General features: G+C 38.7%; 1 protein-coding gene across 18 annotated transcripts in view; it reads right to left on the bottom strand.

The window, feature by feature from the left end:
- The window catches only part of PLCB4 (phospholipase C beta 4), a 411579-nt gene that overhangs the window by 162441 nt on the left and 235015 nt on the right, over positions 1–14123 (bottom strand). For 17 of the 18 annotated variants that reach the window (XM_032142697.2, XM_032142694.2, XM_058432941.1 and 14 more), the window contains one exon: positions 7943–8041. In XM_032142697.2, coding sequence (XP_031998588.1) covers positions 7943–8026 — 84 coding nt within the window. In that variant the 5' untranslated portion in view covers positions 8027–8041. Of the gene's footprint in view, positions 1–7942; positions 8042–13690; positions 13706–14123 lie in introns of those variants that run through there. The other variant, XM_058432938.1, reaches the window with a different exon arrangement.

Here is a 14123-nt window from a genome sequence, read left to right on the forward strand (position 1 = left end):
CTCTGCCTCCCAGGTTCAAGTGATTTTTGTACCTTAGCCTCCTGAGTTGCGGGGACTACAGGCGTGCACCACCATGCCTGGCTAATTTTTATATTTTTAGTAGAGACAGGATTTTGCCATGTTGGCCAGGCTGGTTTCAAACTCCTGACCTCAGGTGATCTGCCCGCCTCAGCCTACCAAAGTGCTGGGATTATAGGTGTGAGCCACCGCGCCTGGCCAATCTAGCTCCTTCTTATCATTCAGCTACAACTTCAAATGCCACCTCCTGAATAGGGCCTGCCCTGACCACCCAACCCACAGCAATGTCCCCTCCCCTACTCCTCAGTGTCTGCCTGTCTCTCTGATCCCTCTATCACTCCTTTTAGCAACATAATAGTATTGAACACTGCTGGAAACCATTCATTTCTATGCTTATTGGTTTATTGTTGGTCTTCTGCCACTGGACCATACACTCCCAAAGGACTGAGACTTTGTTTGTCTTGTTCATTGCTTTATCTCAGCCTTCTAGAACAGTGGTTTGCACCATGGATTAAGTTGTAATGACTTTAAAACATTTCCGAATTTTTAAAGGGCCAACTGTACTCAAGATTGTTTAACATCATTAAGTTGCTATATAGCTTGTTGTAGCCTAATGATTCCAATATGATAATCCACATACAATATACAGAGTGTGTGATAGACTCATATAAGTATACATATTTACAATCTTACCCCTAATTATAATTCAGAATATTCTGTCAGAGGTTCTTTTTCCTCAAACCTTTCTGTATAAACAGACTTTCAGTTTATGCAGACGGGGTTTCACCACATCTCTACTAAAAATACAAAAATTGGCCGGGCATGGTGGCACATGCTTGTAATCCCAGATACTCAGGAGGCTGAGGCAGGAGAATTGCTTGAACCCAGGAGGCGGAGGTTTCAGTGAGCCGAGATCGTGCCATTGCACTCCAGCTTGGGCGACAAGCATGAAATTCTGTCTCAAAAAAAAAAAAAAAAATTCCTCTACCCTGAGGAATGCAGTATCACCCACATGAGAGGGTGAGTGAAGGAAGCCCGTGGCTGTGAGGGTCTTGGGGTCATTCCTTCATCCCATCAGGCAACAACAATCACCCTGAGAGAGGAGGACTGAGAGAGGAAGATGCGCCCATGTGTTCATCCTCTTGGATCGTTTATTACGTTCTTCCCTTTCTGTTCAATGTATTTTTAACTAGTATTAATGTGATTATATACAAAATGCTTCTTAGGTACTACAGAAGATATCATTTTTCCTTTTGGTTATTCATCATTTCAGAAAGAAACAATATAAATGCATCCATACACGTACCCCCTTCTCTGGCATTCCCTCCACCTTGCATCAGAGCTGTCCAGTTCCTGTGCTAGAAATTCCAACCTCATTCTACACTTATTCTCTCACATATTCTACATCCACCAGGTTAGAAAAATCTTCTCATTTATTCCTATACTCAAAATCCTCCCATATTTCTCCATATGTGTGATTGACTGTCCATTAAGTCCTTCAAGCCCAACACTACCCCCCAGACTACTCCCACAAGGAATCCAGCCACATCCACTTGTCACTGGTCATCCAGAACTGATCACTGCCCTGCTGAAACCCCATCAAAGGTTCCCTAGAGCTTTCAGAATCAAATGCCAATGCCCTGGGCTGGAAAGCAAACCCACTGATGGTGTGGACACTGGCCGTCTCTGTGCCTTCACCCGTGTACTCCACTGCCCTACCCTCTGCCCTAGCTAGACAATCCCCTTACCCCCTCAATAGAATGTGCTGTCATACTCATGCCCTTGCAGAAGCCCTGGCCTCTCCCTTCCTCTTAGCTATGCTTTGAGTGGTTGACTGACTCACCTATCAAGACTCAGCCTGAAAGGGGCCTCCTCATTAAGGCTTCTGGGGTCAGTCCCCCAGCCCTGCTGCCCCTTCCTCTCCTCTTACACCACAAGGAGATCATTCTACCACCTTTCTCATCACAATATGCAAGTGGAAGAAGGTGGAGGGGTGAGAGTGAAAGGGCTTCAGGGCCACATACTGAAAGCCTGGAGTTTAAAACTGAGAACCCCAGCCAGTGGTGTTGGTGGTATAGTGGTGAGTACAGCTGCCGTCCAAACTATGAAGCCAGTACTTACTGCAGTGCATAATAAAGTGGCACCAACAGGTTTCTGTTCTGTATGTCCAACTCAAAGAGAGACAGGAGCTTAAGAAAACAGGACTCATGGCAAGACAGCCAGTAACTAAACTAATTATCCACCGGGAACATGCAGAAATAGGTTTCTTGGGATAAAAACACAGCAATTTAACTCCATTTAATGCATTTTCACTACTTTTTCTCCCCCAACTCCAAATTTGAAATTATTTTATTTTTGGCTTGTGATTGGCTACTTTTATACTTTAAATCGTATATGCAAGTCTCTATTGTACATCAACTAGCAACCTTCCCTCTTGCTGAGAGTATAAAGCCTCTGGCCTTTCCTCTGTTTCTCCAAGTCCCGTCTAATTTCCAGCACCTGTCTGGCACCCTTACTTTAAATAGATAAAGGTAACAGCTTTTTTGTTATTCTTGGTCAAAAATAATTAAATGTTTTGTCTACCCTTAGGTTGATTATAAAAGTTGAAAAACTAATAGGTTGATTATAACAGTTGAAAAACTAATATTATTACGATATTATCATTTTGATGACTTTGTAAGTATCTTTTAGTGTAAATACAGGTATATCTGGATACTGTTTTACAATTTAATTTAAATTATCTAAAGCTAAAAAATAATATACAAAGATGGCTATCCCTCTTTTCATTGTTATGTCAAAGCATGATTGAAGAGGCATACCTAAGAATGATTTACTTCTATAGAAAAATGTATTTTTGGTTTGACCTACTATTTACTGTTGTTTAGGACCTAGATTCTTTGAAGTTTAATAGATAGCATTTTTCTGCTGTTATTCTATAGTGATGCAGATGACTTGTGTCCAGTAGAAAAAGGCAAATCTATAATAGGTTGTAGTTTTATTGCCTTATAGGACATTAGCCAGTTTTGTATCTAATTGACAAAACTTATTTCACTTTTCCTTTCCTTTCCTATGTAAAATTCTCTTCCTCAAGTGCTCTTGGAACTAGCTTTATCATCCTGCTAATGTCCTCACTGATTAGTTAAATATATCTTTTAATCAAAATACTTTATATGAGGCTTGTGTTTTTAACTCTTTTGAAAATTGTATTCAGAAAGTGCCTTGCTTTGCTGATGAACAGCCTGTGAGGTGTAGGCTGCTTGAGCTTTTCTGAGCTTCATGGTGTGGCTGCTCACAATTTGATTTCAGAACCACCTTGGAAAGAGGCCAAAGTCAGCCTGTCCCACTGTGCCTGACTTTAGGTTTGTATTGACCCTGCACTTCGATACTCCTTTGATCCTGACACCTGCAATAATTGTCTCAGTTTTCCTCCACCGTGTGTGTGTGAGTGTGTGTGTGTGTGTGTGTGTGTGAGAGTATACGGTGGAAGGTGGGGAGGCTAGGATAAAGACCAAGAAGACCAAGACTTTGCTAGAAAAAGGGACTCCATCTAGGCAGCTGGACTCAGATACAAGAAAGACCGATGGGCAAGAAGAAGGGGTAGCCCCAGCTGGGATTTATGATGTGGGAAAGACGGGGCCAGTGGCTGAGTCATCTATAAAACATTTGAACCCCTGCTCTGGTTGCCACTAAGGAGAACTGGCTGATGAATTCTGTAGATTCCAATGGAATGCACTGAGAATGTTTCTTAGTGTCAAGAAAGGAGAATGGAATTTTTAAATCTGGTTGTAGTTTGAGTTGATTATCTATGCCATCCAATAAGAAAGCCACTAGGCCCATGTACCTATATAAATTTGAATTTAAATTATGTAAAATTAAAAACTTAAGTCCCTCAGTCCCAGTAGCCACATTTCAAGTGCTGAACAGCCACATGTGGCTGCCATAACGGCAACACAAATGTAGACCATTTCTATCATTGTGGAAAGTTCTGTTGGTGAACACTTATCTATGATGGCAGTCTCCTTCTTAAGAATAAAGCTCTTTTTAGATTTTGTTTGTTTTAAGGACATACTTTGACTTTCAGGCTTATGCAAAAGGGAAGATCTCAGGAGAGTCTGAGTAGGAGAGTTTGAGGTGAAAGGGGAGCCAAACAGCTCAGGATGAGGAGGGACTTGAATTTTGAAGTTTTCTTCTTTAGATTGAGAGAGAGAAAACGTTTAACAGTTAAGAAAAAAGCATGTGGAAAAGTGAAAAAAGACTCTGAGTGTGATTAAAATAAAATAAAGGAAATAGGAACATGCACCCTGATGGAGGAGAGGGACAAAGACGAAAAAAAGAGAGAAACCCCTGGCTGGGCTGGCTAATGAAATTTATTCAGCATGATCTCCGATTTTTAATCTTAAAGTTGTCCTGGTGTGTGATGCAATTCTCTGCTGCCACTAAATCTTCAGTAAAAAGTCTACTTTATACAACATCCTTGTGTTTCTGGGATTTGATGTTAAAATGGGTTTAGGGAAGGAAACAAATTGGAGTAGTCAACAGTCCTGGAAATTGAATGGTAACGAAGCATTTGAGGACATAAGTCATCACCAAGAGTGGATAAGCACCTAGGAATTCTAGGAAAGACTGGGAAGGCCCTGATCTGCCAGGGAATGGGTTCTTCAGATCTTTGATGTGGATATTATAGGAAAGTCTGGGGGCTGGTTGAGTTAGAGATAGCTGGGTTGCACGTATTTTTAAAAGCACTGCTATTTCTCTCCTCCACAAGAGAGGAATCTCTGTTTTAAAGATTTAATATTAAGCATCACTTAGGAAACAAAATATATTTTGCATTTAAGTAACGTGTAAGTCAAGTAAAGTTAGAGAAGTACAGAATTAGAAGTGTCATGGCAATACAATCAGATGCTACAACACAGCCTACCACTTAGGTCATTTGTAAAAATCTGGCTGCCTCAAAAATAATTCTTCAGTAATGCAGAAATAATAAAACAAACTTTAAATGCATTTGCACTTACTACATTTATTGACTATTTTTAAAACAGTGGCTATTAAACATTTTTCCTCCACCTAGTGAATGCTTACTCCCTGCTTCCTTTTTTTTTTTTTTTTGTGAGACACAGTGTCACTCTGTCACCCAGGCTGGGGTGCAGGGGCGTGATCTTGGTTCACTGCAACGTCTGCCTCTTGGGTTCAAGCGATTCTCCTGCCTCAGCCTCCCAAGTAGCTGGGACTACAGGCATGTGCCACCACGCCTGGCTAATTTTTTTGTATTTTTAGTAGAAACGGGGTTTCAGTGCGTTAGCCAGGATGGTCTCAATCTCCTGACCTAGTGATCTGCCCGCCTCGGCCTCCCAAAGTGCTGGGATTACAGGCGTGAGCCACTGCGCCCAGCTGCTTTCTTTAAACAAATACACGGAATATAATTTTATGTTTACCTGCTATTTGAGTTCATGATGATAACATTAGTTATTCATATGGTGCTGACAGCATTTATGCCCCTTCACAAAAGGTACCTTTGCTATGACACTTTAGGGATGCTTGGGTTTTGTTTTCCTAATCTTGTTCCTCCCATTGGCTTTCAGCTGTAATCCCTCATGGCTGTTCATGTACCAACCATAGAAACGAAACTTTTCTGCTTACATGTTGTTGCCTTTAAATGTTTTCATGGCTCTGGCTCTAAAGAACTGAGTCTTATAGGAGAGGGAAATAATTTTTTTTTAAACTGGCTGTCATCCAGCTTGAAATATTCTTCAGCTTTGTAGTTTGGTATGTTATCATGAAGACACATGTTTACTTTATAAAGTTAAAACGTTTTTGCTCAAAATCCTAGTAAAATAGCACTTGAAAGAGTTGAAAGCTTAGTTACATTGTATTTAATACTTGTTCAAGGGTTCTTTCCTTCTAACGTTGCCTAGTTTGCAGAGGAATCCAGAGGAAAAGCAAATGCCTTTAAAAGCACAGGTGATCGGTATTTCCTAATATGAGCTGTGATGATTAATAACCAAAAAAAATCACAAGAAATAAGAAGGATTCAAATGAATCTCTGGTTCATCAAATCACATTTCACTTTTGTCAAGTACTTTTTTCTACAATAGCTTTCTCTTACGTAACAGTAGGAGATATACTGAACCAATGATTGCATGTAATCTCTTCAAAATTACCTCCTCTGAATTATTAGTCTGAATTGGAATCAACTGGATCTAAAATCATTTTAGATGCTAGACATCCACAAAGAGTTTGGTGGTTACAGGTATTCTGCTAGTCCCTGGAGAGAAAAAGATAAGTAAAATACGATCCTTGACTTCAAGAAACTCAGAGTATAGTTTGAGAGAAAGAAACATTAAATAAAATGTGAACGCAGTGTAAAATATGCAAGGGTAGGTTAGTGGTGGCAAAAAATAAGTTATCGCCTCTTATTCAGTGGGTCAAGGAAGATATCACAGAAGTGGAGATTTCTCCTCTGGGTTCTGCGATGAGAGGAGTTCACCAATCAAACCAATAGGAACAAATACATTTCAGGAAGAGGGAGTAGCATAAACAAACTGTGTAGTAGAATAGTTTATGGGGGAAACTGTAAGTGGTTTGCTATAGTTGAAGCATACAGTGTATGTTGGAAACTGGAGGGAAATGAAGGTGAGGTAATTAAGCAGGAGCCAAACTATAGAAGGCCTTGTATTTCATTCTGTGAACTTCCCTTTATGCTACAATGGGAAGTGATGGAAGCATTGTAAACACAGGAGAAATGGGATCTGCTTTATATTTTAAAAATATTACTCTATGATCTCAACCACGGGAGAAAAAAAGAAAAACAAATATGAAAAAAGACTAGAAGAAAACTGCAAAAGAATTAACAGTGCTTGTCTCTGGATGGCAGAATATTATTCTGTTTCATCTTACAGCAGAATGCAGTCCACTGCTATTTCAATTTCAGACATATGAACAGCTATCACTTCAATATTTTAATCCAAACAAGGAATAGTGACCATTTTTAGGTTCATCCTTAGCATTCGCAATTTTGTTTACTTAAAAAGTGACTATCCTGTAAATCTAGAGAGTACTATGATACACCCTGCAGAAATATCAAGTCAACAAGTATTAAGCTATGTCAGCTCACAGAAGACTTAGTTTCTGCATCTAAAAATCTGGACCTCTGGGAAGATCAGCGAATTAGCCACTTCATACACTTCATTGATTTTGAAAGGAACCAACTCTGACTCTAAATGAAGTTTTAATATGTTTTATATTCAACTTTGTGGTAAAGGAAACATCAATTTCATTATACACTCCTTCCAAAGTCACCTCAGATTCAAGTACAATAGAAGAAAAACCATGCATTTACAATGCAAATGAGGCTTTAATTCACCTACCCAGCCATTCTGAACAGATTGGTGGCCCAAAGCCCCTGCTCTATAGAAAGTCTGGAGTCATCACCACCTTGCAAGGGCACAGACAATAAATGATAGAATCAGAGGCATGCAAAGCTTTGGTCAAAATGGTTTGTATCAATGAAATGAGCAAAGCAATGACTGGCACAAAGTTCAATCACTATTACATTTATAACACATACAAAGTTATAAGTAGAATGACTGCCAAAAGCACTGCATTAAGCAAAAACCATTACTACATAAAACCCATCTGTAAACTGAGAATATTAATAGCAACAACCTCATAAGGTTGTTGTGAAAAATTAAACAAATCATACACATAAAATGTTTAGAAGGTCATCTGGCACATAGTGAGCACTCAAAAATGTATAGTATCATTATCATTATTACCCTATCTCATAACTTGCCTCTTTTCAACAACTCCAACCTATAAATCCTAAAGATGTTCTTACTTATGTCAAAGCATATTTACTCAATACTGTAATTAAAATTTAATAATGATTAGAATGTTTTGAGAAAAAAGATTAATAACACTTCTTTACCTCTTCGTATCTGTCGAAAACTGCTCCTTCTTGCAAAAAGGAAGGAACTTCCTTCTGCCAGTTAAATTCATAAGGTTTGGCCATGATTATATTCAAGACCTACAATGAAAAAGAATAGCTCATTAGTATATAAAATGAAAAAACAATTGAGGATGCTTAATCACTTTGCATTTCTGTGTTTGCAGAAGATTTTCTTTAAATATGTGGAATACGTTTTTTTCTTCTTCCCTTTGTCTGACCCCTCAACTTGCTTTCTTTTCTCTAAACCTGGAGACACCATAATCAAGAAATACCAGAGGTGATCATCTGGGAAGTTTCCATTCCCTCTCCAAATCCTACAAAATAACAAGATGTGCATATATATATATATTTAAATCTGAAGGCACCAGATAAAATAAGGAAACCATAGACCAAAATCGATACATAAGAGAGGCCTGCTGTAAATAGCTAAGGGCACTATGGGCTTGAAGGTGAACATAGGGCAGGAGGAGCCCACAGGGTATAAGTTGCAGAATCATGTAGGAATAGCCAGAATTTTTTATAGCTCTTTGTCCTCTCTTTAGCCCTCTCTTAGGCTCTCTTTCCCCTACCACTTCGTTCCTCACCCCTTGGGCCACGTGGAGGAACAAGAGAAGGTCTGGTTTTGAGACAGCCAGCTCATAGGGGGTCCCTGGAGAAACTCCAGCCAGCCTGCCCACTGAGGTGGGGCCTCGGGATCTTCACAATATTTGTAGCAGAGAGAGGAGTCTGGCCCCTCCTCCTCCTGTGTGGAACGTGGGATTCCAATGGCCTGGAAGGAAGCCCTCTAGCAGGGATTCTGGGCTTGCAAGAGTCCCTGTTGCCTCCCTTTTCTTCCTTTTTACCCAATGAAACCCTGTCTTACTCACCACTTAAATTGTCTGTGAGCTTGAATTTTCATGGCCGTGGGACAAAGAACCCCATTTTTAGCTGAACTAAGGAAAAGCCCTGCAACAGTTTTATCATAGACAGTGAGTAGGACATTTAAAGAGAGGCTAGGCACTGTTCAGGGTGGCTCCCTGCCACTAGGAAGAACTCAGCATTCCTTTTACCCATCCTTGTTGGCAACATGCACCATGGTATGTATGCAATAACTACAACCCAAACATCTTGCATGACAGGGAAGCATACAACAAAGAGTCACCAAATAGTTAAGCAATGCAAAGAACATGGAAGAACACCAAACACATCAAGTAAAACTTACACCCAAGGAAAGAGAGTGAACAGGAAAAACAGGACCTGACTTCAGCATACTGATTTTTTCAGAGGGAAGAGAGAGTATATTCTGTTCCTAAAATATAATTAACTACAGATACTACAGATTTAAAACAAGATTGTTGAAATAAAACTTAATAGATGAGCTGAATTGTAAAGAAAACTCAGATGAAGTGTTGAGCCAAGGAATTCTTAAAAATGCAACACCAGGCCGGGCGCGGTGGCTCACGCCTGTAATCCCAGCATTTTGAGAGGCCAAGGCGGGGTGGATCACCTGAGGTCAGGAGTTCAAGACCAGCCTAGCCAACATGGTGAAACCCCGTCTCTACTAAAAAGTATAAAAATTAGCTGGGCGTGATGGCAGCCACCTGTAATCCCAGCTACTCGGGAGGCTGAGGCAGGGAGAATTGCTTGAACCCAGGAGGCGGGGGTTGCAGTGAACGAAGATAGCATCACTGCACTCCAGCCTGGGTGAAAAAGTTAGAGATATAGAAAATAGAAAGGAAAAGTTTAACAACCTTATATGGAGACAGTGGAGGGATGGAAATAAAACAACAGTAGAAGAACGTTTCTGAAACCTGAATATTTGAGTCCTCAAAGTGAAAAAATCCACTGATTCCACGTAGCATAAGTGGGGGAAAAAGATATACACCCCCAAATATACCTCATGGTGACACTGAAGACACAAAATATGCAGAAATTATGAAATCTCTCAAAGATGCAGGAAGAGAAAAGATAATCTAGAGGTAAATCACAATGAGATTGATATCAGGTACATCATCCACAACACTAAATGCAGTAAGACAATTTTAAAGTTCTGTGGAAAATAATTTTGGATTTAAAATTCTGTGTTCAATACTGTTTCAACTTTAGGAGAAAAATGTAGTTATTTACAGACTTGTAAGTAATAAGAACGATTTAGTAATCAACTCTGAAAAATTTAATGTATTATATACTCTGTCAGGGGAAAATAAATAGAGAAATAAGAGAGATATGGGAAATAATGTTAAGAAAAATAAAGTAAAAAGAAACAATAGGCTTACTCTCAAGTCTTATTGTACTATGCCAAAAAAGTAGAAAAGAAAAAATATATTTAAAAATTAGCCAACCCAAATCCTAGATTGTATCAATATATGAGTTGTGGCCAGCGAGGTGGTTGGAGGAACGAAGTTTGAGACAAAGGGAAGTAAAACCATTTTGGGAGGGGAACAGAGATACTAAAAACTAGACATTAGTAGGAAAATAGAAGTTTACATATGGGTGCTATGAATTTAAGAGTTCTCGTATAGAAAATTAAAATTAAAAAATATAACTTCCAAATGATTAGCAGGGGAGAAATAGCAAAAGAAACTTGAGCCTCTTTTAAAAAGTAAGCAGATAAAGAATGGAGAGAAGACAGGAACATATTATAAGTAGAAAACACAAAACAAAATGACACATCACTAAGCATAGTAAACACGAATTGGTTAAATTCACTTATAAAAGAGGTTTTCAGATTAGGTAAAATTATGGTTGTTTACAGAAATATTTTGAAAACTATCTAAGAAGTTTGAAAATGCAGGGATGTTGGGGGGAGGGGGAGGGATAGCATTTAGAGATATACCTAATGTTAAATGACGAGTTACTGGGTGCAGCACACCAACATGGCACATGTATACATATGTAACTAACCTGCATGTTGTGCACATGTACCCTAAAACTTAAAGTATAATTAAAACAAAAAAAGATAGAACTAAAATTAAAAAAAAGAAAGAAGAAAGAAAATGCAGGGATGAAAAAAGATACCATGGGCACATGTTAAGAAAAAAAGAAAACAGGTGTAACAATAACATGAGACAAAACAGACTTCAAGAGAAAAAGCAGAGACAGAGTAATAATGCATCATATTAACTGCCATTAATATCTAAGCACGTGACCACACAGCATCAAAATGTTTGAAAACTGACAAAGTACAAGGAGAAATTAGCAAAGTCACAAACAGGAGACAATGATTCTCAGAAATTAACAGAATAAGAAGACAAAGAAGTAAGAATCTTGAAGATCTGAATATCATACTTAATAATTTAGTACAAACAACTTAAATAACTCAAAGTAACATAATTTAAATAACAGTACTTAATGAGCTTTATTCTGTCTCTTAATATATTTATTCTCTCTCTAAATATATTATTTTTTTCTTTCCCTCTTTGCACCTTGGCTACCCACACACATGTGACAATCTCAAAATCCGATCACGATTAGGCCCTAGAGGAAATTTCAGCATTTTTCAAAAGGCAGAAAATATTGTGGTCATGCTCATTGACAACAATAAGGAAACGTATAAATCAATGACAGAGAGTGTACAACATCTATATACATGGAAATTAAACATTCACACACCCCCCACACAAAAATATACACCCCTAATTCATTCTTGAGTTAAGCAGAAATTATAAAATTTTTAGAAAGAAAAGATGAGAGCATTACAAACCAAAACATAGATATGTAATATGTAGCCAAAAATAAAAATAGTAAAACAATGATCAGTAAAAGCAAAAGTTAATTGTTTTCTGAATTGGATATATATTTGGCAAGTACTGAGAGCAAGAGTGAGAGACATAGAGAGAGGGAGATTTAGGCGGGGGCAGAAGGGAGGATGATGAGGAGGAGGTGGCTGTAGCACAAACTCACAACATTTACAATGAAAAGTGGGATACAATTAAAGAAGGAGAATGTGAACATTCTAAGAGAATACTGTGTATAGCTTTAATCAGAGTATTTTAAAAGCTAAATAAAGTATACGTCTTTCAAAGTTAAAATACATTTGGCTTAAAGTACTATAGCCATTGTCAAAAACAGTATGGAGGTGCCTCAAAAAACTAAAAATGGAATTTTAGTTTTTTGAGGAAATAAATGATCCAGCAATCCCACTTCTGGGTATTTACCGGAAAGATTTTAAATCAGTAGGTCAAAGAGATATTTGCACTCCCATGTTCACTGCAGCACTATTCACAATATCCAAGTTATGGAATCAACCCAAGTATCCAACAACAAATGAAAGCATAGAGAAAATGTGGTGTATTATACACAGTGAAATATTATTCAGCCTTAAAAAAGGGAAGAAATTCTGTCATTTGTGACAACATAGATGGAACTGGAGAACATTATGCTAAGTGAAATAAGCCAAATACAGAAAGACAAATATCCATGTGCTCACTTACATGTGGAATCTATAACAGTTGAACTCATAAAAGCAGAGAGTAGAACAGTGGTTACCAAAGGCTGAGGGTAGGGGGAATGTGGAGATGATAATCAAAGTATATAAAGCCTTCTATCAGTTACACAGAAGAAATAAGTTTGACTTTGAAATCTTTTGCATAGCTTGGTGAATATAGTATGTATGTACACACATAACCACAAAGCTTCTACCCAAGAAGCTTAGAAACAAGCTTCTGAGGTAGATGATGTGCATTCATGCCTTCTATGCTATAAAACAGATCTGCAGAGAAAAACAGACCCACAGACACCCCTTAATAACCAACTACAGGGAGCTAAGTGTTAGCTTGAAAAATAGATTAAAAAACAACATGGTGGCCACCCCAGTTTGCCAGGCTGTGAAGAATGGTGGGCAAAACATCTCTTTTCTGCAGAATTTTATGTGTTCTATGATTGTCTCACTCCTGACAACCACCCCTTTTAATTCGTCCCTTTGGTTTCATTTTAAATCAACAAGAGGCTTTGGATACAAACAGTTTATATCAAAAATAAAAATGAAAAAAAAAAGCTTTTTACAGTTTGCATCATCTTTCATTGGTTTAACTCTGGTTCTCCCACCATCAACATGAGTACCCAGTATATGATGTTTCTCAGACCTCACTACTATTCTTAACTACTAAAATATTCATCTCTACCTTGGGTACTAATTTCATCACAATAGTTTCACTATATGAAGAACTTTGGGGGTGAAGGAGGAGGGTAATTTTGACCTTAATCTCTTCTGCAGTGGAGGTGAAAGTTCATTTCATCGCTTATTCCTTCAGAGCATTGGGGTTGAGAACAAGGTAAGAGGTATTCTGGCAAAATGATGTTGGAGTATCCTGAGTGTTCCCAATTTGAAACTGGTGGCTGTGGTCGAGGCTGTTCTTTGTGCTATCTGTGGAAAACTTCCTAGGGCCTGGCATCAGGGGCACTAGCTGGCTTATTTTACATACATGGTACAATGGTGACCTACAGACTAGAAAATGTTGACCCAGCCAATCCTGTTTCACAATAGTTTGATCCAGATAATTGATTTAAAATGGGAACAAATGAAGGTACATATTATAGTCCCAGTGACTGCAGAGAATGTTAAAGGGACAGTTACTTCTTTTTAAAAGAGGGGAGGAACTGGCCACCCTATAACTACATTCTTATTGCAATTATTTCAAATCCCCACCCACAGCCAACTGGTTTAAAAAAAAAAAAAGGCTTTGACTGTACCATGCCAAAAGTTCCTTTTCTCAAATTCTCTAGCTTGCCTTCCAAGACCTCACTTACAAGATATTTCAAGGTTTAATTGTCTCCTCCACGTCCTAGAATGGCATCATCTCACCATGCAGAGCCCACAGGAAAGGATCCACCTTCTCCTTGAGGAACATGGGAAGTGAAAGAGAATTTACATTGTCAAAGAATAGACAGCCCGAAACCTCTTGCAGTGTAAACATATTGAGCAGTTACTGGAAGGAGGCCAGAAGGCTTTTAAATAGTCGCATTGTTCTAGATCCTTGTGCAACTGGATCGGATTAGCTATTGCACTGGGGCAGAGGAAAAACTCCCTGGACTGCAAGAAACTTTGGAAGTGGGGGACAAGAAAGAAGGGGAGTCCTAGAAGGTCTTGTTCCAGAGCAAGTGGCAAAAGCTCCTTCTAAAGATGATAATAAGAAACTGGCAGAGTTAGGAGGAACACAAGGGGGCTGAGGTGGGCTGTCGA

Source organism: Hylobates moloch, unplaced genomic scaffold, assembly GCF_009828535.3.
Source record: "Hylobates moloch isolate HMO894 unplaced genomic scaffold, HMol_V3 SCAFFOLD_21, whole genome shotgun sequence".
NCBI classification, from domain to species: domain Eukaryota; kingdom Metazoa; phylum Chordata; class Mammalia; order Primates; family Hylobatidae; genus Hylobates; species Hylobates moloch.